The sequence below is a fragment of the Rhopalosiphum maidis genome, chromosome 1 (genome assembly GCF_003676215.2).
Source record: "Rhopalosiphum maidis isolate BTI-1 chromosome 1, ASM367621v3, whole genome shotgun sequence".
In the NCBI taxonomy this organism is placed as follows: domain Eukaryota; kingdom Metazoa; phylum Arthropoda; class Insecta; order Hemiptera; family Aphididae; genus Rhopalosiphum; species Rhopalosiphum maidis.
Genome location: NC_040877.1, coordinates 38163187 through 38188914, shown reverse-complemented (window position 1 = coordinate 38188914; position 25728 = coordinate 38163187). Strand labels below are relative to the sequence as shown.

General features: G+C 24.7%; 1 protein-coding gene across 4 annotated transcripts; it reads left to right on the top strand.

Annotated features, from left to right (window-relative positions):
• The first annotated feature begins 7579 nt into the window (after positions 1-7579).
• Positions 7580-24074, top strand: LOC113560796 (uncharacterized protein PF13_0277-like). Of its 4 annotated transcripts, none has more exons than XM_026966869.1 (10): positions 7580-8268; positions 8342-8484; positions 9934-11066; positions 15440-15625; positions 15722-15912; positions 17949-18099; positions 18967-19094; positions 20175-20288; positions 21939-22007; positions 23358-24074. In XM_026966869.1, the coding sequence occupies exons 2-10, from the start codon at positions 8438-8440 to the stop codon at positions 23529-23531; spliced, it is 2193 nt and encodes a 730-aa protein (XP_026822670.1). In that variant the 5' UTR covers positions 7580-8268; positions 8342-8437; the 3' UTR covers positions 23532-24074. The 4 variants fall into 4 exon arrangements, with proteins under 4 accessions (XP_026822670.1, XP_026822671.1, XP_026822669.1 ...); XM_026966870.1 differs by having other exon boundaries at positions 7580-8484; positions 9934-10036; positions 10102-11066; XM_026966871.1 differs by lacking the exon at positions 7580-8268 and having other exon boundaries at positions 8436-8561; positions 9934-10036; positions 10102-11066.
• Positions 24075-25728: the final 1654 nt, after the last annotated feature.

Genomic DNA, 25728 nt, shown 5'->3' with positions numbered 1-25728 from the left:
ACGACCATTAAATTGCAGACACTAAATTAACTAAAATATAGGTATATTATTGGCTGGTTAGTACCTGCGGCGTACACGAACTGTATTATCAATATACTTCTTGCCGAGTAACTTAAACATTATTATGGACCGTACCATAATTGTTAATGTTTTGGTTCATACCTATTAACCATATTAAATTGATAATGTATGGAAGTGAGTATGTGATGTATATATACATATATATAATATTGTTGTATAGTAAACTTAAATCTATAATACTCAGGAAGCTTATAACATTTAAAAATGCGAAAAATGATGGGACGTCAATAAAAAAAAGTTTATTTTCTTTAAAGGATAATAAAAGAAATCCCGAATATGTTGTGCACTAATTATTAAACTACATACTGTAATGATATCGTCAACTCCGAAAATATGTAAATACATACTTCAAATTAATAAATAAAAACAGATAAATGCTAAAAATATTTTTTATATAGTCCTAAAAACCAGGCAAATGACTTTTTATTAAATAATTAATTTCAATGTGATGGAACATATTAGTGTATTGCGTATTAACATAGTTATAGTTTATTATTATATGGATATAAGCTCGCATATACAAATAATTAACTTACTATGTTTGTAACTGCGTTTTAGTAGTAATTTTATGATAGTCAAAGAACGTATTTATAGAAATAATAAACAATATAAATATATTTTGTCGGAAACATTTTACTGGTAGGTATTTCACTGCAAGCAATAGTATTTAGTAATAACTAATAATATGAGAATAAGTAGGTAATATGTAATAACGTGCACCCTAATAGTTGAAGTAGAATAGTCAAAAATAAAAAATAAACAATGGGTGTATTAGACCTGTCGCAATTTTGTGGATGTTCCTTTTTCCTACACAAAAATATCTTAACCATTCGATCTCTTTTTCATGTTTAGATCCCTAGACTTTTATTACATATTATTATACTTAACTACCATATTCAAATTAATCAAAGATGTTATCAGAAAAATCTTGCTTACTCCACAGGTTATTTTCACATTATTAATATAAAATTTTTATTTACACAATACTACTGCAGTATAAATTAATTATCTTGATAACCTTACTGGTTAAATCCTAAACATTCTCACATACATAACAATAATATAATAAATAATAAACAAAAAAAAGTTTTCATGTAATACCTCCCAGAGTGAGAAACATCATAATAATATTATATTAGTTGTTAATATACAATGGACATTACATTTATTATTGAACTAAAATTATGTAGATGCGTAATTTTATGAATTTAATCACAAAAATTATTACAATGAATGAAAATTCAACAAAATATTTTAAGGTTATAAACAATTGAAATTTTTCATTTGATTGTTCTCATAGTATAATAATGTATACACGATACCTATGTGTTACAACTAACATTTGAACTCATAATACCGTAAATTAAATCTAACTCTAGTCTTGCACTCTTGACATACAACGATACGAAATCTACAACTAAAAAACTAAATTTAAAAAAATGGGAAGCTCACTTTTGTGTATATGCATATATACGTGCAGTAAGTTTAATAAGTTTTAAATGTATGTATTCAATTTTCATTTCAATAATAAATCACTATACCTATACGACTAACTACGATTTAGAACACATAAATAGGATATGACAGCTTCTATTTCTAAGGATATTTTTTAATATTATTTTTATATTACCTACTATACCAACTATAATTTATTTATTTTTCTATTAGTAAAAATAATAAAATAGGTAGGAATAATTTTGGTAAAAATACCACATACAACTTAATGTAAATACTACCAATAGATTTAAGTTTGAATTCATTCGATTTTTTTGTATTACACCTTGTAAAATTACATGTATAATTGTGTATAATATATATATATATATATATGTGTAAAATTTACATTATGCATATACCTATGCTATTTATAATTTATCTACAAATATTATTATACTTATACTCATACTTATTATTGTTAATATCTTGTAACCGTATTATTGCTTGAAAGTTAAATTCTATATTATATTATCAAATTATTAAATATAGCTACTTACTAATCACTATAAAAGTATTGATATAAATAACTAAGTAATAAACTTTACTGATGCATTTTTTTTTAGCAACGGCACTATAAACTTTCTAGACCCTTTGCTACCGACACAAATTTCTTACACCTTTTTCTATTATACACACATTTTAGGTCTGATACATTTAGGTAATTTTATTGTTAAAATTTTTAAAGTCAAACAAAATCTATAATATTTTTATTTAATTTAATTTACTTATATTAGTCATACTCGTACAGTTATTATCAGAAAAGAACTTCTCACCTACGTCAGTTATATGGTATCAGTCTTATAGTCAAACATGTTTTAAATTTTCAACTGAACCCTACACCTACGGCCTACAACACACAAAGACAGGTGGTTAACCAAGATTCCCTGCATGTATTCTTATCCAAATCTCTCGATCAATCACGAAATCATATAAGAAGTCTATCCAACATTTTCAAAGTTATTTAAGAATTAAGTACTTTGTACATATTGTAATTATCCTTATATTATGTAATACTTATGATTATAATTTGAACTTAAATGGCCTAATGACCATGTTGCACAGAATTATAAAATAAATACAATAATTTTCCTGACAAATGAGTTCTTATAGGCATATTTTCCGCTACAATATCTCTTTATCCTAAAATAACCATCGGTAAGAAATATAGAACTAACAATATTAAAAATAAATGTGGGTAGATATAATATGATGATATGATGTAACACAAGTGGTTTGATTTAACGTGTAACTATAATGAGTGATAAATTATAAGACGTATTTACATACGCGTATACTATATATACTGGATAATATATAATAATAAAAATAAAGCAGATATTTTTCTCCTTTAGTTAAATATATCATCGGAATAAACATATAAATTACAACTTTTACTACGTATGTAATGCATAAAGTTACATATTATAAAAATAAAAATATTAAAATAAACGTAACACTAGTAAAGTTATGTATATTTTAGAATGTCAGCATAATAATATTAAAGTGACCGACTTTAATTCACTATAATTATAATAAGAATATCCGCATTCGATAATAGGTAGTAAGTGAGCGTATTTATTCAATTTAATCAAACATTTTATTAATTATGTTCTTAGTTCTTAAGACTGGATACTTATTAACATATTATGTATTTATTCAGAATGAAATAACGTTATCTGTATATTCTATTAAGCTAAGTTCAGAAAATTAAATTAAATACTAGTTGTTAGAAAAATTCTGTCAACTGGAAGGTACTCGAAAGTAACTTTCATGGGATAATAATATCCAGATTTTAATTACCTACTAATTTTAATATTATTTATTGCGAAATCGTGTTGGTTTTAACGTCAAATAAAATAATAAACTAAATTTAAATACATCTTAATGATTTTCGTTTTCATACTATTCAATGTGTATTATACAATATTATTAGACTATATGTCTATAGTTCTATACAATGCATACAAATACCACCAGGTCACTTACTCACTTGCATGGACTGTATCATTACATTTATTCAAAAGCAACATTATTAATCATAGAATATATGCTACGTATGTTTCTTTTATTTTTCATGAGAAAATATTAATGAATATAGTAATAATTTTATAGATTGTGTACTTATATAGGTAACATTTTATAAAATATTATTTGTATATTAATAAATAATAATTATAAAATCGAATAATAAAATTACACAGTAAGTACTTATATAATGTAGTATGTACTATATATATGTCTTCTAGTAACACGATTCAAACATTAATTTCCAATACCGGAAAAAACTAAAGAAAGTCAGTACTACAATGTAATACATCAATTATAACTAAAACATAATATACGTACGTGCGTATTACTTCATACAAATATGCGTATACATATAATACATGTATATACATACATAACCTGAATTTTAACTCAAATCAATTAATATTAAGTAACATATAAAACATCATAAAGATAATTATTAGTCCTGAAAACATATTTATATTTAATCATCAAAAATATATACAGCGGAAAACTAGGTTCGTTTAACCCATGACTTCGAAATTTGTAATAAAATGCGTATTGGGTATGATTTGTGTAAATATTTATTTGAAACACATTTACCCCCCCCCCCCACACACACACACACACAAATTACTATTAAGCAATTAATAATTATTAATACTTATAGTCATCTTACTTTACTGAAAATATAATTTTTTATACATCGTTTACTTCGATTTTTTAAAAACAACTAAATATACAACAATAAACTAACAAAGTTAAAATTACCTTAAGCCTTCATTCTTCAATATTAAATATTTATATAAGTACTTGAATTGAACTATTTTTTTTTTAATATCATCAATATTTTATTCGTGCAATAACCAAATTATAAGTAATTTATTTGTTTAAGAATCTAGAAATAGTTATTTTATTCAATGCCTAATAAAAATATATTATTATTTTTGGACCTACACTATTTATAAATATAAATTATGTGAATCATGTGAGTTTTCTGTATACGGTTGGTACAATTATGATAGATAATTGTCCAATATTATATTTATGTTTGATTTTAAAAATGAAAAGATTTTTAATAACATTAAGTAGGCACAGTTTTTTACTGGTAGTGATACTTGTTTTGTTTTTTTTTTTAGGAATAATTTTTGATATTCTATTTTGTATTATTTTTTATAATATGTCTTTAGTTGTTTGATTATTTCATTAGAGCCTTGCCATATATAAATAACCTAATTTTCTATAGATTTTATTTATACTTGATACATTTATTACTATTTTAATTTTCTTATAATACTAAAAAAGTAAAGCGTACATTATTAATATTAATTCATTTGTTACAAGTTCTGGGTAGGTATGTAATGTGTTAAAATATAAGTCATTTTAAGATATTTAAATTTTACATAGCTATTTTTAAATGTCAACAAAAAGTACTGAATTGTCTGTATAATGAGTTGTTTTACAACAAATAATACATAGGTATTAAAATCATTTATCTAGTTTATATATATATATTAAAGATCATGAGTTATTGAGTAGGCCCTTGAGGTATACCACATAATTTGTTAGTTAATAAATATTAAGGTATTGTCGTATTCAGTATTGTTAAATAGGTGTACTGCCTGGATTACAAATAAACCGAATTAATACTACGTTATTACTCACTACTATCCAGCACTCCGGCGTAAATAAGTTATCGAGTGTTTACATCGACATACCGTATAATGACCTGACATATATTATTTTTTTACAACGTACCTATGTGTCTATGTCCTATACCTATATAATTATTAATGTTAAAAATCAACGATTAAACATCACATATTGTATTAATAAATACGTCACATTCACATTTATATAAATATCATACCACGAATGAAGAGCACCAAAGTTACTAAAAGAAAAAAAACCAATTAACTTCCAGAAGAAAACCATGACTGATATCCATATAACGCGTAGGTACACTTTAATTGTAAATTTTAACCGTACCGTTAATATATTATGTAGTGTCCACTTTTCCGAAACAGCTTATTTTTATTCTCATGAATTATTAATTTATGTTTTGCTGGTCATAAGGATAATATTTATACTTTTACCTGTTACAATAGAGTAGCATCAAATGATTATAAAACCATCTCCAAAAGCGATCTTAGGTGATATAGTGTTAGTGGTAGATTGTTATTATTTACGTAATATTTTTTAAGGTATTTAACTGTGCGGATATTCTTTTTGATAAAAGAATTATAAAACATATAATATAGTAACTCTTAATAAGTAGCGTGTATGTAACATCACTATTCTGGTATATATCTGGTCCCTGTCACAAACACGAACAATGGAACTCTAAATAAACAACATAATTTATGTGAAAGCTCGAAATTTGATAATTTAATTTTTTTTTTTTCAATATGATAAAATAATTGAAATATCAAAAATATCATGATAGTTACAAAAATCAACAATAAAAATTAATCTTATAAATATAAATTATATACATATTCATGAAATTTTTTTTTTATTAATTGAAAAAATTGAACATTTAATACGAAATTCCTCTAAGTTGGTCTTATTCCGATTAAAAGTTATAAAAAATATAACGTCCCGGCTTTTTTGTTATAAGCATTTATGGTATATATTTTTACAAAATGTATCAAAATTACAAAAATTTGCAAAATTTCTTAGTTAAAAATTCATTAAATTTTAGTTTCTGAGCGGAGCAATGATTGTAATGGTTTTAAAATAATCTATGTTCTTTTTTTATGCGTGTCTAAAAATACTTTATATAGTAGAATAAATACTTTACATTTCAACTTTAAAGGTGATTATTGTTAGTAAATTGGATTTAGTTGATAGTAACAAACTCTGAACACTTTTCAAAATAATCAGCAAAATAAAAAAAAAAAAATAAGTATAAATGAAAATTATACATAACTTTAGATAGTAAGTTTGCATAAATACGTTTAAATAATTTAAGTAATCAATTTGGTTTTATTATTATTAGTTATTTTAATAAAATTAAGCTCTTTTCTTGGGTAAAATTTAAATAGATATACATATTTTGGTATATCAATTTAGATTAATCTTAAGCTTGTTTAAACATAATTTATAACCATTTGAAATTTTGAATTTTTTTTTTTGGTGTTAATTTAAAATATTTAAATTCAATCAAAGTCTCTTAAAAGTAACACAAAATCCCATATAAGTTGATTTTATAGCAGCGTATTGATATTGGAAGTATATAAGCACAATATTTTACATAGAAGTCAGTATTAGAATAGACATCCTAAAACGTGATCGTTTGAAGAAAAATGTTGAAACATTTTTTTTTTAAATGAAATATTGACAAACGTGATCTTACTAGAGAATAATATTGATTTTACGGTGATATATAAGCCTATAACAATAAATCAATAATAATACCTACCTAATATAAATGCATTTACAATATAATATCTTAATTCAAATTCACAAGTGATGAAAGTATGTCAATTGTGAAAGACACTCCTAAAACAGATTTTTAAATAATAATTTGTATAATATTATATTATATTATCATGGAATCATATTTATTATTAATTATTTAAGTAAATTTGTATATGGTTATGATTATACCGTTTTAAGAATAAATAAATCAAATATTCGTTGGAAGTGTTCGAATGTAACTTATACAGGTTAAGTTACTACAAATCCTTATGGACCGGTGAGTTATAAATCATATATTATTTTATAATATAACATAAGAAATTATAATATTAAATTATTAAATTAATATACATAATATATAGGTACTTGTGTAAAATGTAACAGGTATATGTTACAATCGTTGTCTGTTGAATATATACATATATATGTGTATATTAGTTCATTATATAGATTAATATAAATCGGTTAGTGTTGATTAAGTGATGAGTGTAGATTGGTACACTCGGAAGTCAAAACCATGTATCGTTTTGGTGCGTAAAATACATAGCCGCCCGACGATGCACCATTCGTTTTAGTGTTCGTATTGCTTTTCCATCACCGATATTATACCGATCGTTTGTGCGTAAACCGGGTTTTTTATCGGTGACAAATCAGTTTCGTTGTCAATACGGCCATGTATATGCACTTTTTCCGGACAGGTCGCCTTGCAATTGTGTCGTATTAGATACGTCCGTCGTGCATATTATTATTAGTATATGAATGTGCTTAAAGTTTAAACGTGACATAATATTATATAATATGTAGTATTATTGTCAATCAGTGACCGATATGATAATGTGCTTGTGACCCGTCTTGGTTATCGGTACGGTAATATCGTCTTGGTACGGTTTTATTTTTAGTGGTTGCGACCCCCCTTCAATTCGTTTTTCAACTACTTAAGTAAATCTGAATATTATGTTTTTTTATATAATTGCCGGTGAAGTAGATTATTCTTGTATTTATATTTCTAAGAGAAATTTATTTTTCAATTATTAATAAGACATATTGAACTAATATTTGACAAAACACAACGAAAAATATATTATTAACTCGTATCGGTGTTAGCCGGATAGATGGAATTGTAAACGACAAAAAAATAACTATCGATGTGTATATATTAAATATTAAAAAATATAATAGACATTATGTAAAGGACGATCGAAAAAACATGAATAAATACCAACAACCAGCAATGAATATGGATATAAAAAAATAATATATGTATGTAAATGGCTAATAAACTATCGAATCTAGAGATAAATCTAATATTTATCGATAAAATAACAAAAAACAGGATATCATATTAACCATGTCAGTGAGCAATATAATTCAAATTATTCTTGCAATTAAAATGGAAAACTGTCGGGCACATTGAATACTGCTCGATGAAATGAGGACGGATAAAAATGGATATCTATTATACAGAAGAAGACAAAAGTAGGCAAATGAAGCATTTATAAATACTATCAAAATGAAAATAAACGGCACATATAAATCAATAGACATATAGATAGGTAACGTATGGGTATTGTCTATGAATTTCAAAAATAATTTAATTTAAAATTGTTTACTCAATTGTTCCAGTAAAATACATAATAATAATTAATAATACATATGTAAATTTAGAACAATGCTTATAATAAAAAATAAAAATGTATTATATATAATATATCTTGACTTTACCTATTCATGAATGGTTTAAAAGTTTTGAATGAGTATAATATCTACAAATAAATAGACCTTTAAAATGGTTATAATATACTTTACTTATTTCTCAAACAAAAATAACAACAATGCCGGAGAACCTTAAAAAAATATATCAAAGAATTTTTTTTTGATTTTAACAGATACTTTTACAAAAACATTATTTTTTTCTATATTTTGAAATATACATAGGAAGATTCAGCTTAAAAAATCAATTCTACGACTATGAGAAGAAAACAAGAAACGCTTAGTAATGATCTTCTATTATCATAAGTTTTGAAATAGTAAAAAAAATTATTAGTGGCTTAAATTTCATGACAGAATTGTATTTTAATGTAATATTTGTATTTTCAAAATTAATTTGATTAAAAGTTTATCTAATATTGTTTCCGCTATTAATGTTGGTTCAATGTTTTGAGTTATTATATATTATGACGTATTACGTGTATATTTATGATACTATATTATTATTGCAATCTAAATTTATATTAATAAAGGAATTAACACTTCATATATAATGGGACATATATCATATGACTTAAAAATTACAATAATATTTTAAAAACAATATTTATAACACTAAAGGCTTAAATTTCATTTTATTTTATCAATCAAATAATGATTATCGTTTTTTTTTTTTTTTTTAATTCATTAGTGCAAAATTGGTCGAAGTATTTTTGAAGCTCTATGCATGGATGATTTGATATCTATAAATATATTGTATATTAAATAATATATTCAGATATGCTAGTTTAAAATAATAAATATGTTACAATTTAGCTATGAAATATTATTCGTTTACAATGAATATCATTTAATGCATGTGTCATGTAAATATAATATGTATTTTATTATTGAATTCGCTATTATATGTTAACCTAGAATGGATAGATACATTGTTTTAATGAAATGAACCATGATAAATAAATTCTAATAAATCAAAAGAAAACACGTTTTAGCATATTAACACAGCTTGTGTATTATAAAGTAAACTAAACGTCAAAAAATTATGATAATTTACTGTTAAATAAAATATTTATCACCCATTTTTATATTAAACAGATGTTCAAAACAATTAACGCTTATAATTAAAAATATGTTGATGATACTGAAAACTTTTAAGTTGTCTAAGTCCCTAGTACATTTATTTTATGTATTACTAATTATTACTACGGTTATTAGCTACCAAATTAATGACAACACGGCCAATCCAAGTCAGATCGATGATGAAAATAATAACCCAGATGAAGATATTCAAGGCGACCGCAATCTTATTACATCAAATGTTAATAACCCAACAGGAAATAACAGATTAATAAAAAATGATCTTATAAAAAACGTTTTTAATAGGATGAATTCGAATGGAAAAAAACCTTCTCAAATAGAATCAAGTAGAGCAGATGCTGTTGAAGATCAACAACTAGAAGAAGAAATAGAAAACGATCCAACTAAAATGTCACTCGGTTTAGATTCTGAACTAGAAATCGCTGAAGACACTGACCTAGAAGAAGCAGACGATAAAAATATTGAAAAACCAAAACCAAAACCAAAAAAAAAAAAAAAGAAGAAGAAGAAGTCGAATTCGAAGAAGAAAAGTAAGAAACAAAAACAAAAAAAAACTGAAGATGATGAAACTAAATTAATTGAAATTGATAATAATGGAAATCAATTTAATTATTTTGACCATGAAGAAAAAGATATACGTGAATCAGATAATATTAAAGATCAGCAACAAGAACTTGATAAAGAAAACGATCCAACTAAAATTCTACTCGGCTTAAGCACTGAAAGAGAAGCTGAACTAGATAAGGAAAAAACAGAAAAAAATTTACAAAAAGAAGAAACTAATTTAAAATCAGCTGAATCCAAAGTCACTGGAAGTGATAATATAGAGTCAACGATAGAACAAACATCCAAATCATCCGATCCTGAGAATATTAAAGATCAGCAACAAGAACTTGATAAAGAAAACGATCCAACTAAAATTCTACTCGGCTTAAGTACTGAAAGAGAAGCTGAACTAGATAAGGAAAAAACAGAAAAAAATTTACAAAAAGAAGAAACTAATTTAAAATCAGCTGAATCCAAAGTCACTGGAAGTGATAATATAGAGTCAACGATAGAACAAACATCCAAATCATCCGATCCTGAGAAAAATCCCATCGAAAATATTAAAGAAGATACAACAAAAAATACAATTACGGAAGTTGATCAAAAAGACTTAACAGTATCTTCACTGGAGAATGTTGAAATCGTAAAAATTAAAAAAAAGGATAATGCAACCAGCGAAGCAATAAGAAAAGAAAAGAAAAAAAGTAAGATACAAAAGTAGGTTGGTTTTAAATTTTAAAAGACTTCTTTGATAAATCATCGCGTTCAAAAACATTTTGTATAAAAGCTCAATTTATCAAGCACTAATTAAGATATATTCATTACCTAACTATATTATATTTTAGATTCTGAACGGAGTGATGAATGTATTGATTTTACAATGATGTGTGTTTTTATTTTTATTTTTATGTCTGTCATCACGTTTTGGAGTAGTAATAGTGCTTTGATTTTTAACTTCAGCCTCTCTTTGAAAATTAAATTGAATCTAGTTGGTACTTGGAGGGGGTCAAGGTTTCCAGTAGTTTTAAAAAGCGTCAGGAAAAAGTCTAAAAAATAACGGAAAAACAGGAATTTTCACGCATAACCAGATTTTGACAAAATACATTTTTTTTATTTTGCTGTAACTCAAAAACAAATTATTGTAAATATTTGACATTTTTACCAAATGTTTATATTAGTGTTATTTATTTACGATTACATTTTCAAATTATTTTGACTATTTTAAGCTATTTGTAGACAATTGAAATTTTTGATATTTTTAATTTTTTTCTTGAAATTCCAATAAAAAAAAAGTGGGCAAGTGGGTATCGCTCTGCTGTATAGTAGAGATGAAGAGTAGGTCACTGGTCACTATAATGGATGTGTTACATTGAATGCAATGACGGGTATCATTGTATACGAAAAACGATTCTAAACGGGGATGATTTGTCAGTCAATAATAATTAGTTGGATATATTATATTATTACCTATATTTAAATTGTAATATATCGTTATTTTAATTTCATACGCTCATAAAATATTTTCTATATTGACAATGGAATTTTTTTTTACAGTTACTTTAAGTAAAACTTATGGATAACCTAGTATTGAATTTTTGAACCTTAAGTATAAATCACAAAAATTTTATGAATATTTAACTTCAAAATTCTTGGCAAATTTTCGTGATTTTGATATATTTTGTAAACATTTGAATTTTAAATGCTTATAAACAAAGATTGTGACTAACGATTTTTGATTTTTTTTTACTACAATAAGTACAACTTATAATAAACCTTGTATTAAATTTTACAGATTTTTGGATAGCCAAATTTTTTTATCGACATTTTAAGAAAAAAAACTTAGAAAAGTCGAAAATTTCAATTGTCTATAAGTAGCTTAAAAAAGGTTTGAAAATATAATCGTAAATAGATAACCATAATATAAACATTTGGTGAAAATTTCAAATATTTACAATGATCCGTTTTTGAGTTACAGCAAAATCAAAAAATCGATTTTGTCGAAAATGAAAAGTGGTTATGCGTAAAAATTCCCGTTTTTCCGTTATTTTTTCAGGGTTTTTCCCGACGCTTTTGGAAATTACTGGAAATTTTTCTGTTAAGTACCAACTAGATGAATTTCCTATTCAAAGAGGGGCTGAAGTCAAAAATCGAAGTATTATTACTACTCCAAAACGTGATGACAGACACAAAATAAAAAAAAAATAAAAAAATAAAAACACACGTCATTGTAAAATCAATACATTCATAACTCCGTTCAGAATCTAAAATTTGGCTTTCCAAAAAATCTTTAAAATTAAATACAAGGTTTGTTATAAGTTAAACTTATCGTAGTAAAAAAAAAAATAAAAACTCGTTAGTCACAATTTTTGTTTATATAAGCATTTAAAGTTCAAATGTTTACAAATAATGTCAAAATCACAAAAATTTTCAACGAATTTTTAAGTTGAAAATTCATAAAAATTCTTGTGATTTATACCGAAGGTCAAAAAATCTAATACAAAGCTCTCCATTATATTTTCTTAAAATAACTATATAAATAATATAATATATCCTACTAATTATCCTAGACTGACAAATCATCTCAGAATCGTTTTTCTTATACAATGATACTTGCCATTGCATTCAAATTTAACACATCCATTATAGTGACCTACTCTCCATCTCTACTTTACAGCAGAGCGATACCCACTTGCCCAACCTTTTGACCTTATAAATTTCTCTAAAATTATATTTAAAAATAAACTGATTTAAAGTATTGTATTAAAATATCATTTGACTTTAATTTCCAATCTACAGTAACATTTTTCGTAACTAGTATTTATTATTATCACTTGACTTCTGATAATCTAGAAAAAAATTCCCTCGAAAAATATAAATAATTATTAGTTAATAAATATAATAAATCATTACAGAAGTTAATAGACCATTGAAAACTAATATTATAAATTATAATAATGCTGTAAACTTATAAAATTAGAAACATTTATATTTATAATTTACATTAAGTAATATACACATATTACATTAGATAGGTAAAGTTAATATCTTATAATATTAAAAGCATTCATATTAGTAAAATCTTTGGGAAAAAAATCTTATTTATGTGCTTTTATCAATAGTATAGAATACATTGTATGGCTACTTGTTTTGTTTTGTTTATCTCAGTACAAGATGGTAATAGTTGAGTCTATTGTTATATCGAAATACAATGCATTTTAAATCACGCCAATTCTGAGCATATCTACTTGTTTACAACTGAATTATTTGGTGGATTTTTTAAAATGTTTTACAATTGTCCATACATTTTAACGGTAGCAACGAAGTAGTAACTAGTACTTAAGTAAACAAAAAAAATCCTATGTGCTATTCTTCAAAAAAAAATCAGTACGTTATTCATCTTGAAAACAACCTAAGGCGGATATTGTAGTTTATTAAATAACAAAAATGCTTGTTTTGGTTACATTTGTTAACAACAACTGCTGTTTCAAAACAAGTAAAATTCGAATACACTTTAAAACCGTTAGATCGATGTGAGCTTTACACTAAAAATCGTGGTCTACTGATAGATCGTACTTAAAAATCCCAAAAATCGTAGAAAATCATAGTCTAAATACCTCAAAATCCCATAAAATTTTGAAAATCAAAGTATAATATCCAATATTTCTCGAAAATTATGGTCTAAATACTAAATTATCGCAAAATTTCTTGAAATTCATGATATTAATACATCAAAATCCCATACATTTTTCAAAATCAGGGTGTAAGAGCCATAAATCAATTAAAATCTTGGTCTAAATTCGTCTTTATATTCATAAAAAAGCTTTAAAAATCCTTAAAAATCCATAGAATTCCTTAAAAATCTTTGAATTTCCTTATAATTCTATAAAAAAAATCCTTAAAATTCCTCTATATCTATATACATTTAAGATTCTCACACGCCCAGACCGAACCGCTGGGTCTAGAGACTTGAAATTTCGTACAGGGGTTTCTTAATCAATGCAGGGGCGCACTAAAAAATAATTTTTCAAAATTGGACCTCTAAGAGAGTTAAAGGGAGGTTTTTTATATGGCCAAAAATATATGTATTCATGTATTTTTTAATTGTTTAATAATTACTTGTCATTTCTTCTAAGCGGTTACTAGAACACTAAAAATATCAAAAAAAATACATATTTGTAGTATCCTAGTAACCGCGTAGAAAAAAAGTTATTAAACAATTAAAAAAATACATTTATCAATCTAAAGCTATATAAAAAAAACCCTTTTACCCGTTTAGAGGCTGAATTTTGAAAAATCCTTTCTTAGTGCGCCCCTACATTGCTTAAGGAACCTCTTTACAAAATTTCAAGTCTCTAGACCCAGGGGTTCGGTTTGGCGTTGATAAATAAATTACTAAATAGATAACTAAAAAAAAAAAAAAAAATAGATTACTTTTGAGTCCAGGGGTGTCCAAACTTCTTGATAATGTTATAGAGACAAATTCTTATATTATTACAAGTATATAAGAATAAATACGTGTTTAACAGTCACATGATGCAATGAAAGTGAAATACGTCAGACGGCAGCGGCGTTATTTATAATGTACTATCATATATATTTATTAATTTAATTAAAAATTTCAGTCGACCCTATCCAATAGTTGCATGTATTTGTATGACTCCACAAAGGTAAAACATATTATTCTCATAAAAAAAAAACATATCTAAAGTAATTAGGTATATTTTAAGTATCCTATCAACCGCTTAGAAGAAATAACAAACAATTATTAAACTATTAAAAAATACATATGTCTTTGACCATATAAAAAACCTCCTTTTTACCCTCTTAGAGGTTGAATTTTGAAAAAAATCTTTTCTTAGTGCGCCCTTACATTACTTAAAGAACCTCTGTACAAAATTGCAAGTCTCTTGTCCCAGCGGTTCGGTAATAATATTTTATTATTATACATTATTTTTAAATATAGCTAAAGGTAGATAATAAATATTTATTCATAAGCCAAAAGGATGTAATTTAAACAAAACAATATAATTAATAATCTATTTAATGTTAAAATTGTATTTTATATTCTAATTTCTAGCGACATTTAGAGAATTCACACATTCAGAAGGAAATGCACGCATATATTGTACATTTTTGGGAGACTTGTTAAAAATGTACAACAAAGTAAAAAAACGTTTTGTTGGACACTTTTGTCATGCAATTGTTGTTGGCACTCCAATTATCTTAAAACAAAATCAAGTACACTTAAGCAGTAACATGAAAAGTATATTATAATACCTATATTGGATATAAATTAATAAAATTAATTAATTTCTAAAAAACTTATTAATCAATGGATATTAATTTTTTTTCCATACAGGTCACCTGAATAAAATAGAACCACATAAACAAGAAAGTCTTCTTATCGTCATCATGAAATATTCAAGCTATAAAGATTGGAAACATGCGTTAAAAAAATCTAACATCAAACACTTAATTACAAATATAATGCATACGGTCAAAACTTATAAAATCGATGGAATACAATTTTCAAATTTACAACCAATAGCGGTATGAATTGTAATTTTATTTTTTATAAATCCCTAAAATATATTGCTTAAACTATTTAATTGATCTCAAAATTATTTTAAATGAATTTTTAATCCTAATTCAAATTTAAAAAAATCATACTTTCGAATGTCAAATATTGACATCTACATTTTTTTAAGTAGGTCTTATACGTACAAGGATTGATACATAAATATAAAATTTCTATTTTTTTCTTATTTTCTATTTATTAATGAATTGTACTGATAAAAAAAGCTATAGACGGAATACAGATATCGGTTGTTAAAGAACCGTCATTTTATTTTTTTTATCTCGGCGATAGATAGTTAGGTATTATAACTATTATAGATTAAAATATCTACAATACCCAGTAAACCAACGCTTTCGAAATAGATTCTGACTTCTGAATAGTTCACGCTTCACTGTAATGTTTACATGTATGTTAAAAATGTTTAAAAACTCATGAAATGAAAAACAATCAAAGACTTTGAAGTTTAGGATACGTATCAAATAGAATGAAATAAGATCAAGTATAACATTTTACTAAAATCAGTCAATCTAAAATAACTAATTAAATTTAAATAATATAACAATACCATTGTAATTAATTTCTCGGTTTTTAAAGTATAACTTATCAATTTATTATAAAAATTTATTCAATTTGATCCATTTCCCACAAAAAAATTCTGAATATCAGTATTCCAATTTACAATAATATGATTAAAGCCAATATCATACATAGGGCCGGTAAATTATTCGATTACGTATTCTGAATACAAAATTTGATGTATTATCAAACTTCGATTCAAAAACATTATCTGTTATCAATCGTGAAAAACCATCGAGTGATAACAGATAATGTTCTTAAATTTAAATTTTATGATTGTTAGACAATTTTCTCAAATATTAAAGTTAACAACACAAACTCGGGTCTGCTGAAAGCAAATTTACTATATTGTACATAATCAGACAGAGACGACACAGCGGGCTTGATATAGCTATAGCATCCTCTTAAAAGGAACATTTTGGAAAAGTAAAAATATTAATTATTAATTAGTAACTACCTATCTCTCTAAAATACCAACTGGATAATAATCACCAATCAAAATACTGTATATTATAATCCATAATATTTATGCATTTCCTTAACCTTAACGACAGAACATAATCATGGATAAAAGTAAACAAAAACATTTAATCGTATGAAAATGAAGCTGAACGAAAATCGTAAATCATAATATATATTTATATATTTTATATATGTGTGTATTTTATTCATACATTAAAAAAGTACTTTTTGAATATTATATTGAAAAGTAATACTAATACAACTAAATTAGTAGAATAAAAAAAAACATAGTCTTTAATAATACATATTTTAGATTTTGATCACTGGAAAAAGCATGCAGTTTAAACAAATTGGTTTAAAATCATTTTTTTTTTTAATTTCAGTTTTTGATAAAATATTAAATAATAAGAGTGATATTTTCACTCTGTTATTTATAGAAACTGTATTGTTTTTTTCCCATTTACTATATTTTTTTTCTTTTAGCGACCTACTTAAAAAGTTAGAAAAATCATATCTAAAAGAAAACGTTTCATAGTATTATTTGTATAATAATAAATATATTAATAAAATAAACAATAATATGTATTATGTTTATTACAGAGATCAAAAATTCAGAAACATTCCAAATGTATTAAAAATTAATAGAAAACACTTAACTATAAAAAAAAAAAAAATACTTTGTGTATACTATACAGAGTGATTCTTTTATCATTAAACACTCATATAAAAATAATATGTATGAACCTATTATTATTATTTATTACCTATGTGACTTACTGGACTTCAGAAACGTAAAGTATTATAAAAACCGAAAACATTGATAAAAACATCAATACTTAATGAAATAATAAGTGTTCAATAATAAAAGAATCACCCTGTTTATGTATTGGTTTTTATATATACTCGTAACATTAATAATATGTACTAATCGTCAAATTAAAAAAACTTTTAAACCTGTGAATAATTACAGGGGAAAGATCCAGACAATTCAGTGGATACACACACGATGAATAATCTATTAAAATTCTTTGAAAAACTACTAAATACTGCAAAACATAATCATAATTATGATTTAAAAATTGGCATAACCATTCATTTGAACAGTCAGTGGATCACATCAAGTAAATAACATACTGACTTAAAATATAAAATATGTTTGGTACTATATTTATTAAAAGCTGATATATTCCCAGAAAATAAATAAAAGTATTGAACGTATTCTATATTTTTTTTAATTTTAAAGGAATAATAATATTTAAATTCAATTGTAACTCAGTTTATGACTATAATTATATGATTTTAAACTTAATATTATTATAAAATTAACTAAACTCACTTATGGTGAATACTAAGAAATGATCACACTGTACTCAAAAAACGGTAACTCAATATGTTAAGAGTGCATTCTAAACTAGGGGTCGCCAACCAGTCAATCGCGATCGACTGATCGTTTTTTCTAAAAATAGTAGGAATTAGGTCGATCGTTATAAAAATTAATTTTACCATTATCAGTTGATCGCGTGATAAAAAATCGGATAATGTGGAATATTCTCAAATAGTTATTCTTTGAAACTTAGACTTTTTTTTCTTTTACATCAAACAAATCTCTTTCGAAAGAAATACCTAAATTCTCCTGGACGTGGATCAGCAGGGACTTAAAATTTCGAATGTAACCCACGTGTTTGAAAAGGTTGACGATCCTTGTTCTAAACAGTCTAAATTCACAATACAGCATAGTGAGTTCCCCGTATTTTTGTATTAAATATGTTTACTTTTACATTTATTATAGGTACTTAAAATAATTTTAAATATGATCTTATTCGTAATATTATCTTTATAATATGTATAGTATTTAAATTAATGAATAGGTGCTACAGTTTAAGCATTTAATTAATTTAAATTTGATATTATTAGGCAGGTACTTAAACATAATTTATTAGGTTTTATTTAAACTGGAAATTATAATTTAAACTTTATTTATAATTTAGGTTTTACTTCATTCGCTGAATTAAATAAACTAGTCACTTGGTATACATACGAAACAATTTCCATGGTAACATGTTCACCAGAATACAAAGATACAGGCACTTCTCCATTAGAAGGAGACGTGAGCTTGGTAAGTTCGCTTTTTGTTATATACAATTGCCTACATTATGTATTATTTCAAAACATTTTTTTATGATTATTCATGAAAAAACATACATAATTTATTATTTTCATTTTATTGATTTATTATAAACATTTTACATTTATAATTTATTTTTTAATGATTATAACCAAAACTAGGATTTGTATGCAATAAGACATTGTAAAATATGCATTTTATTTATCAAAATATGCAAAAATATGCGTTTAAATTTTTATAAGATAAACACAAAAATATAGTTACAAAAAAAATATTTATTTATTGAAATACATCAGTGATTGGCTGTTTATTTTAATATAATATGATTGAGAAATAAAATAAAATAAAATAATTTAGAAATAAAATTTATAATTTACATTCAATAGTGGAAATACTTTGAATTTTATGTTTGAAAAATGTATGTTTGACAAAAAAACCAAGCTTTATACTTTAATCAGCAGGGCTAGAATTAAATACGAAATAATAATATTAAATTTTAAATATTAATTACAAAATATACTATACAACATGCATTTTTCGCATTCTTATAATCAAAATATGCAATAATATTAATTTTATCCAAAATATGCAAAAACATGCAAAATAAAAACACCTCTCATCATAAGTTGATTCGTGGACATTACTGACAAAATCAATAATCAGAAGTCACAAAAAAAACATGCTTTTGCATATAAATCTTAGCCCTGATTATAACTGACGGATTTATTTTTAATAAAAATTTTAGATAAACTTTTACATTTAAATAATATTATTTTATAAACTCCTTAATCTTCAATTAAATAACTTAAAACATAGTTATTTAGAACCATTCTATATCCACTTAAATCATTTTAAATGTTAAATATAGTTCTAAATAAAATAAACTATTTATAATACACGTAAATATTAGATTATTTAATTTAGAAATCAAAACTTATAGAAATATAAATTACAAAATGGAATTATCAATTATATAATATGGGTACATATATTATTCAAATTGTAAACCAATTTTATTAATTTACTATAAAATAATGTAAATATTATATTATATATTTTGTGTATTGTTAGATGAATGCATATAATACATTAACGGATACCAATATTGAAATGTCAAAAGTAGTAGTTGGCATACAATTATTTCCAAATAAAGTTAATAAATTAGAACCATTTACATATGAAGAGGTAAGTTTTTTGACACAAGTTTTGAGTAGATTTATATTTTTTATAATAAAAACATTTAGATACTAAGCTAAGTGATGAATGAATTGATTTTGCAATAATATGGATTTACTTTATTTTCTTTAATTGATTCGGAAATTTTAAGTATTCCCCAATTTTTTTTTTTTTTTTGATGTAACTAAATAAATGGATAACTGTAAAAATTTTCACCAAATTATTTATTATCAATTTCCATAAGTGTTATAATTTTGACTCATTTGAGCTATTTAGAAATTTTTAACTATTTTTCTATAATATAATAAAAAAAAAAATTAACTGGGTCAAAAAATTTAAAGCAAGGTGCTCATAAGTTATCATTATAGTTATTAAAAATATTAAATATAAAATATATTACATATTTTACATATTTAAAATATTTAAAATATTAAAGATCCATAAGCACAATTTTAATTAATAAGCATCTAAAGTTCAAATTTTAACAAAATTCCTTGATATCATAAACATTTGTATAACCAAGTATTGACATTTTAAGCCATAGTCACTCATAAATAGATTTTACTGAAACCTAAAATCTAAAAAATATGTAAGCATCATTTTTTAATACATAATATAAACATATAACGTATATATATACAGGCATATATAATTCAAACTTGGACAAAATAAAAAATAAGTTATTTTATTTTTAAATTTAAAACAAATTATTCCTGGGACCTTAAAACAGTTAAAATATTTAACGTATTTTATTATATTTTTTACACACTGTGAGATTTTTATATAAAATTTATTCAGGACAAATTAATACAACCAACCCTATAAGGTACCTAATATTAGTAAAATAAATTACTCTAATAGCAATAATCAATATAAATATATTATTAAATATACCTACTTAGACACTAAGTCTTATATCATATTATATTATATTATAAGTCTCTTATTAATATAGGCTGACAGAACATCTTCACTCAGAATCGTTTTACACATGCAACAATTTATCATTTGAATTAATAATATTTAATACATTATAGTAATACAGTGGCTTACTCTTCAATTATGAGGTACATTCGACACCTATTATGCAATAGTAATCAGTAATCTTAATAATATATACAGTTTTCTATTTTCCCCTATTCTTCATATTGAAATTTAAACAATAAATATCAAAATAATAATATCATATCAAAATAAAATACCTATGTAATAAATAAATAAACAACTTCAAGTATCTATAATTATTACTCATTTATCAAGCATACAAATATCTTATCAAACAGTATTTTTAACTATTGTATAACGTACTCTATTATGACAAAAAATATATTTTTTTCAAACCTTAAAACTACAGAGACTAAAAGGTGATTTTGAGAGTGCTTTTCTGTCCTTTAATAAGAAAATATCTATCTTAACCACTGATTCGACTATAATTTATTTTATTTTTACGCATCGAGTTCTCTTTTAAATTATTTCTTTATGAACATAGATTATAATTTTTTAACACGGTTTCTTTACATATAATATTATAATAAAAAAAACTGCAATATAATATAAACAATCAATAACGGCATATAGACATAAAGCTGAATGTTTACAATATAAAGTAATTTTTTAAGTTATGAAATGATAATAATAAAATGTACGTGTGTTTAACAGTTATGTTCAACACCAAAGAACACTTGGAACGAATGGTGTGCTGCATACCCTGAAAAACTTCGGTTAAAGGTATCATCACAAAGATTGTTTTAGTTTATATGCTGATCAAGTAAACACATTATACACTAATATAATAAGCTATCTGCTATGGTATTTTATTATTTAATTCTCGGTAATATTCACATGATTGCCATTCACCATTTAGTTTTTTAACTAAATATGGTGGACGTGACCAAAAATTTCTTGGTGGCCTGCTCTACCTTAATTTTTAATTTGATTAAAGTTGGTCAGTTAATTGCAACGTTCGTCCTCTTCTCTATATTTAGACGTACAAATTGAATGTAACCTCTGACTGATAAATCAGACAAACGTTATTTCAGCTTTTTCACATAAATCATTTTACTACATTCCGCTATTTATTCTTAAGAATCTTTTTTTTGTAAATTGTTAAATGTATACATTTAGCTATAGCCATGTAGGCACACTAACTTTATTTGAGATTGCTAAAATAGTAAATTAATGGTTTAATTTGAATATTTTATAAGCCATCATTGGTACTAAACTCTTAAAAAATCCTTACTCGTAGTTGTATAGATTTAGTTTTAAATGGTAGTCGTTGAAGCCGCGAACTTTTTATTAAGCCTTCGGTTAGTTATGATCACCTGAAATTTATTTCATTTTGTGCTCAATCGATAAGTTTTTTTAATTTTTAATTTTATTGCCAGGAGGCGGTTCTTCCATGATATTACTGACGTTAAGATGTTTCCATAACACGCTCTCTAACCTGCCAGTATTCGGCGTACAATTCTTGACTTCACTTGTTTGAACCACATTTTTGGCTTTTGAGATTAAAATGACGATGTTTTGAAAGCAACATATAGTCAACACTATGATTTTCTGTTGTTCACTTTCTTTGCAATTCTGTTTTTCCGTGTTTATCGTGTATTGATCTTCATTAAGATCATCACTTTGTAGCTATTTTCTATTTTTGATACATAGTATATAAACAATAAATAGCTAAAACTTAAATCGAATTGAGATGTATGAGTACTGACATAGTAAGCTTGAAATCATATACTTACTACAGTGCAGAAGCAAATTCCTCACTTTTTAAATTTGTTATACTTTACATAGCAGATATAATTAATGGGAAAATTGTATTATATTGTACTTATAGTGGCTAAGCGTGTCCATTTCAAAACTGAATAAGTAACAATTCACTAACTCGTATAACAATAGGTACCTATGTAATTTTTTTAATTTTGTATTTTAAAATTCCGATATTATAATATAAAAACAAATACCTAGGTAGCCCTATGAAATAGTAAAAAAAAATAAACTCATGTCAACGCCTTGTTTGTATATGTAATATTGACATTTTAACAATCTATTTTCTATGTTATTTGTGGTATATTATAGGGTATATTTTTACGGAACAATGAAATCGGAGGCGTCCAACTATTTTACATGCACTCAGACGATTACAGGTCAACATGCGGCTGTTATTCTTTCCCGTTGACTCGAGCACTTCTTCGTGGCTTGATTAACACTCAGACGGAAGAACAGTGTAATTTTATTACGGCACACAACTAAATAGAAAATACCCGCAATAAAATCAAGAACCATTATAATAATATTAGTATCGTTTTCCTCATTAGTGCATTATTAGTAATTATTTTTTAGGCACTTGGAGTATGAACATTTTAATATTTTATATATCATTACTAAATGAATGTATTCTATAACAAACGCGGGTTCGTATACGACACATTCGTTCATTTTAATTAGCTAAACATATTGTTGTATAATTATTTTTTTAACACGCATAAAATACTGAATATATTTTATTAATTTAGTTTTTTTTTTATTATTCTTGCATTTTATTTTATCTTATAACACAGAACAAGATACTTAACTCCTATAAGTTGTATGAGTATAGACTGTAAGTATTTACTATATTTATTCGTACCCATAGTAACTATGTTAATATCACGACCTCGAGAGTTTATAATCATCATATTCACTCCTTTATTTTAATAAACCAAAATTTAAATAGTATAAAGTACAGTGGACGCCGCTTATAAGACTTACTTTGGGACCAACACAAAGTGAGTCTTATAACCGAATGAATCTAACAGGCGAAGTGGGAAAAAAAAAATTTAATAACATATTTATGAATTTTATTTTACTACATATTTTGCTTTAATTTTTAATACATATAATATATTACATATTACTTACTTATTATTGAATAAATTTAAAAATTCTGTTAAAAAAATTAAAATTATAATACATATTATAAAAATTATTACATATATTAATAAAAATTATAAAAGATGTATGATGTATTTATTATTTATAAATTTAACTACCTGGGGTCAGTGGGTCCCCTAATTATAAATGTAATGATACTCAATATAGGTCGTCAATATTGATCTCAAATATTATTAGTTGTATTATAGTTATGTTATTAATTTATTATGCAATATGCATTAATTATATCAATTTATGGTAGCCACTCCTCCCTCCCCCCAATTTTTTACACCTATAATGATGGATGGGTCCTTGGTATATTTTTCTTTACCTCAAAAAAATGTTCAGTTCATCACGTATCATTTTTACGCTCTAGTGATTCAGTTAAACCTAACGGGATCCATAATATTGAACAATATTCAAGTATCAGGTTTTGTTGGAATATCACCCCTAGATCTCTAACATTGTTGACTACTTTAAATCTATTGCCAAGAATGAAGTAGATACTCATAATCTATTTTTTTTTTTTTTTAAGTAGTGCGGTAAACGATACTTTGGTGTGATCTTAGGCCGTTCTTATTTCATCAAACACTTAGTCTTTAAGATTTTTCTGTATTTTAATAGAGTTGTAACTTGAATTTACATTAGCTTAAGTAGGTAACTAGCATAGGCGCAATTTGAGGGTGGCTTGGGTGTTTGAAATTAGCACTAGAAAATTGTTTCATGTTAATTTAGATTTTATTAGTAACAGGTATCCATAACCTCAAGATAACATAATAAAATAAGAGATAGAGGAACTTCAACACCCTCAGTTTTTTATTGAAATTGCGCCCCTGGTAACTAGGTTCTTAAATTGACTACTGAGTACTGACTGTATTTGATTTATAAAATCATATCAAAAAGCTTCAAAATTTAACACAAAGACCTCATGGATTGTTTTTTCAATAATTAATTTAAAATAAAATGAAAATACTTAGGAATATTTTTTATAAGTGTTTCATACTCAAATATTGAAGAAATGTACCTATAATCAAATCTAAAATAACGATTTTTCTTTAAATGATTTAATTATGTATTCTACTCTCATTTGTCATGATCTATTAAAGGAGTCTCTAAACTAAGAACTAGCTACAGTCCATGGGACATCTCTGACCGTTAACTGCAGTGAATAATCTAAAAATCAATTACCTATTCATATTATTATGTTGTTTATTTTTTTTATAAAGTGTAATACACAAATACACACTAGGTATAATACATATTATAATTTATATCTTATAGTAAATTTAATATAGGTATACAAAACTAAATAATTTTAACGAGGAAAATACACCACACTAAATTTAATATACTCTAAATAACGGTGATGCATAATAACCAACCATTAAACATTTGAATTTATATATTATATTTATTGCATTTTTACTTTTTATAAAATTGTAAATATAATTACTGATTATAATATAATTAATGTGAACTGCGAAAATTTTTAATTTTTATAACTCTAAAGTTAAAAGTTTGGAGACTCCTGAATTCT